This window comes from Aplysia californica, unplaced genomic scaffold (genome assembly GCF_000002075.1).
Source record: "Aplysia californica isolate F4 #8 unplaced genomic scaffold, AplCal3.0 scaffold00276, whole genome shotgun sequence".
Taxonomy (NCBI): domain Eukaryota; kingdom Metazoa; phylum Mollusca; class Gastropoda; order Aplysiida; family Aplysiidae; genus Aplysia; species Aplysia californica.
This window is the reverse complement of record NW_004797546.1, coordinates 408723-411860: the sequence shown is the minus strand read 5'-3', so window position 1 is coordinate 411860 and position 3138 is coordinate 408723. Positions and strand designations below refer to the sequence as shown.

The window sequence follows — 3138 nt, the reverse complement described above, 5'->3', positions numbered from 1 at the left end:
TCTCTCTCTCTCTCTCTCTCTCTCTAGCTTCCTATGCTCCCATCTATTTCTGTGTGTCTCTCTCCGCCCCCTCCCCACCCTGCCCTCCACACACACACAGACACCCACACACTCTTTTTCACTTTCTCCTCCTCTTCCTTCTACTCCTCATTCTCCATCTCCTCCTCCACATACCATCTTGCAAACGAAGGCCACTCTTCTGAAAAGTTTCCGCTTTCTTCAGGATCAGAGTAACAGACATTAGTAGCCTACATAACCCCTCGCTGTATTTATTGTATACCTAAAAGTATGTGTATGGGCGGTTGGCGGATGCTCATAATGTGGGGTTGTTGTTGTTGTTTTTCCTCTTCCTCCATTTGTTATGTTTGTTATTCTCTTATAACCCCACACATCTAATCTTCGGCACTTGTATAATAACTTATATAACCTAATGGTGTTGCAAGTGCCATAAAACTCTTACTAAATCTAAAAAAATACTCACCTTCTTGGACGATAGCCGGCACCACAGCCTCCTGCGAGGCCTCGTCACCGGGCACAAAGGTTAGATCACTCCTGTCCATTGTCCCCACGCGTTGTTTTATCCGGCCTCCGGGTGATGAGAGTTACAGAGCGCCTCTGGTGGGTGAGTCCTACTTCTTTTCTATCTCCTCGGTTATTTGTCTGTCCCGGTCACTTTTTTCTTCCCGATACTACATGACCACATTCGCGTCAGTGAGCTCTTCTTTTATTCCAACCAAAAGCCCCAGCACTCCAGTAACGTGATGTTCCGAAACTCACTTGTGGTTAGCGGACGGCGCTTTTGATGTGGTCTTCTTCTTCTTCTTCTTCTTCTTTTTCTTCTTCTTCTTCTTCTTCTTCTGGGTGTAACTTTTGCCCTGTTCTGTTCCTGGCGAAATATGGGCGTTATATCGTGCGAACTGGCCGTAAACTCAACACTTCGTCGTCTTCCTTTGTTTGAAACCTGTGTACATCATCTTGCAATGGTAAAATCGAAAAATGAAGCTCGAAAATGAACGAGTCAAAAAAAAGTTGGTGGCGTCCCTATTGCTGAATGCAGCATGCGTTCTCCGTTCTGTGAGACTAATGCTTTCAGTTTCAGTGCGGAACGAAGAGGGAAAAGGCGTGAACAGCACTCATTATTGTGCCCCTTGGCAGTTTGTTCCTTCACACCTGTCTCGTTGTCATTGTGTGGAAAATTTGCCTTCCGTTCAGGTTCTGTTTGTTGATTGTGCATTCTCCTCCCCCTCTTAAATTAAAGCGGTTCGCTCACACACACAATGGCCAAACGCCGTCAAGGAAATGTTCATTCAAACTGTATTGTGTTGCATTGGCTGTGATTACTTGTGAGTTTTTTGTTCTCAATGATATGTTGTTTCACGAAGTAGAAAGAAAAATCTATATTCTTATCTAACTTTTTCTTGATTTAGGGGGGGGTCGTGCATGTTTCGAAGGACTATTGACCGTCAAGCTTAAAAATCGGTTTGTTCATAGCAGTTATTAGTGACCGTTTTCATGGTGATCTCATTCCTTTTTTTTTCTTTCAATGTAGGTGCTTTTAGGCTCCCATGCACGCACTTAAGATAATTTAGGAGGCGGACTCCGACCCTGCCTGAAAGCGATACAACGTCCAAGCAGAAAAACCGAGAAACTCGGTAAAGATTCTCTTCACACCGCTATCGAACTCAGGTCTTCTGCGTGAGACAGCTGAAGCGTCTGACTGCTACTACAACACAGACGCCGGTGGTCTCAGTCCTGTAGATTATTGTACCGGTCAAGCTCGTGAACTAGGCAATGGCCAATGACGCCAAGGTAGAATAAGATGTTCTAGTCTGCTGCTTATCCTTCCATGAAGACACATGTGCCTTTTGACCCCGTCACCTCCGGGCGATGTACCTACTGTGAGTTGTTGATGGTTCGTACGTGCTGTGAAATGGGCTGATCCTTCCACTTCTTTCCTATCTTTCGGATGTACCAATCTAGATTTGCGAGCACCACCGGTAGATCCTACTTTATTTCCTTCCCTCCGTTATTTCATTAGACCTATTTCTGGCTGTCCGTCTTGCGTCTCTCCCTACGTTTAATTAGCGTTATCGTGTCGACGTGCTTTTCTTTTCCCTCCAAAGTCAAACAAACAACGCGCACGCTAATCCTGTGCCACTGAACCGTTGTGGTCATTAAATATCATGAAGTTCCCTGTGATCTGCAACTGAACGACACAACAAACGCTGAATTGGACTACATTATTCTTCTCTCGTCTGTTCGCTGCCTTTTCGTTTTAACGCGAGCGATTGGTGGGTATTCAGATCAACGTGGTCTGCTTCATCTACTGTGTTACATATTAAATTTACCGTTGCAGTATATTCCTGGCGATATGTGCCCGTTGTTACTCTGTGTCCCGGCAAATTAGCACTTAACTGAACGGCTTAAACTACCACCGAGTGAGTAATCGTTTGAAAAGAACTGCTGCTCTTCCGCTCCGAGTTATTGATAGGCTCTCTGGTATAGTCAGCTCTTACTACTTACTTCCGTTTTGTTGTTACTATTGTCCACGTCTGTGCCGAACGAAATATGGCCATGGAGGTTGGTTGGCGCTCTCGTGTGATTTGCTCCTTCTTGCCTATCAAACATGTATCGTCATTATCTCTCCTCCTTCTTATCTTTGCACGTTACTCTCTAGTAACACCCCTAATATTGGGCACTTTCATGACCTGTCTCTGTTGCAAATGCTGTAAAACTCTTACTTAAAGTAAAACGAAACAATATAGCGGTGGTCGTCGTCGTGCTGTCTCGCTATCATCAACACAACTGAACAACAACGACAGCAGCAACAGCAACAACCTGCTGCGTGTCTAAAGTACGGTAGAACACCCCCGAGAGGCATCATTCTGTGACTGCGGAGACACAAGAGACGCGCTGCTGCACCCGTGCCCTGATTCTTTCTTCTCCCTAATCCACGAGTCTTTTAAATCTCTGTGCCAGACACACCCGCTTATTATGTTGTTTTAGAAAGATCAGTCTTGCCCCCACTGCTGCTGCCGTCAGCCCACTGCCACCGATATTATTCTTTGAAGGGCAGGGGACTTCCTCTTCTTCTTCTTCTTCTTCTTCTTCTTCTTCTTCTTCTTCTTCTTCTTCTTC

General features: G+C 45.3%; 2 protein-coding genes across 3 annotated transcripts in view; one reads left to right on the top strand and one right to left on the bottom strand.

Moving 5' to 3' along the window:
• Nucleotides 1–3138, top strand: part of LOC101862807 (RING finger and SPRY domain-containing protein 1) — an 85040-nt gene that overhangs the window by 51291 nt on the left and 30611 nt on the right. The gene's annotated exons all lie outside the window — the stretch shown is intronic.
• LOC101862118 overlaps nucleotides 1–3138 on the bottom strand; it is a 25466-nt gene that overhangs the window by 15121 nt on the left and 7207 nt on the right. The window contains exon 1 of one of the 2 annotated variants that reach the window (XM_005101251.3): nucleotides 482–2970. The exons of the other annotated variant lie outside the window; for it this stretch is intronic. Within the exon in view, the coding sequence (XP_005101308.1) occupies nucleotides 482–560 (79 nt within the window). The 5' untranslated portion in view covers nucleotides 561–2970. Of the gene's footprint in view, nucleotides 1–481; nucleotides 2971–3138 lie in introns of those variants that run through there. 2 annotated transcript variants of the gene reach the window in all.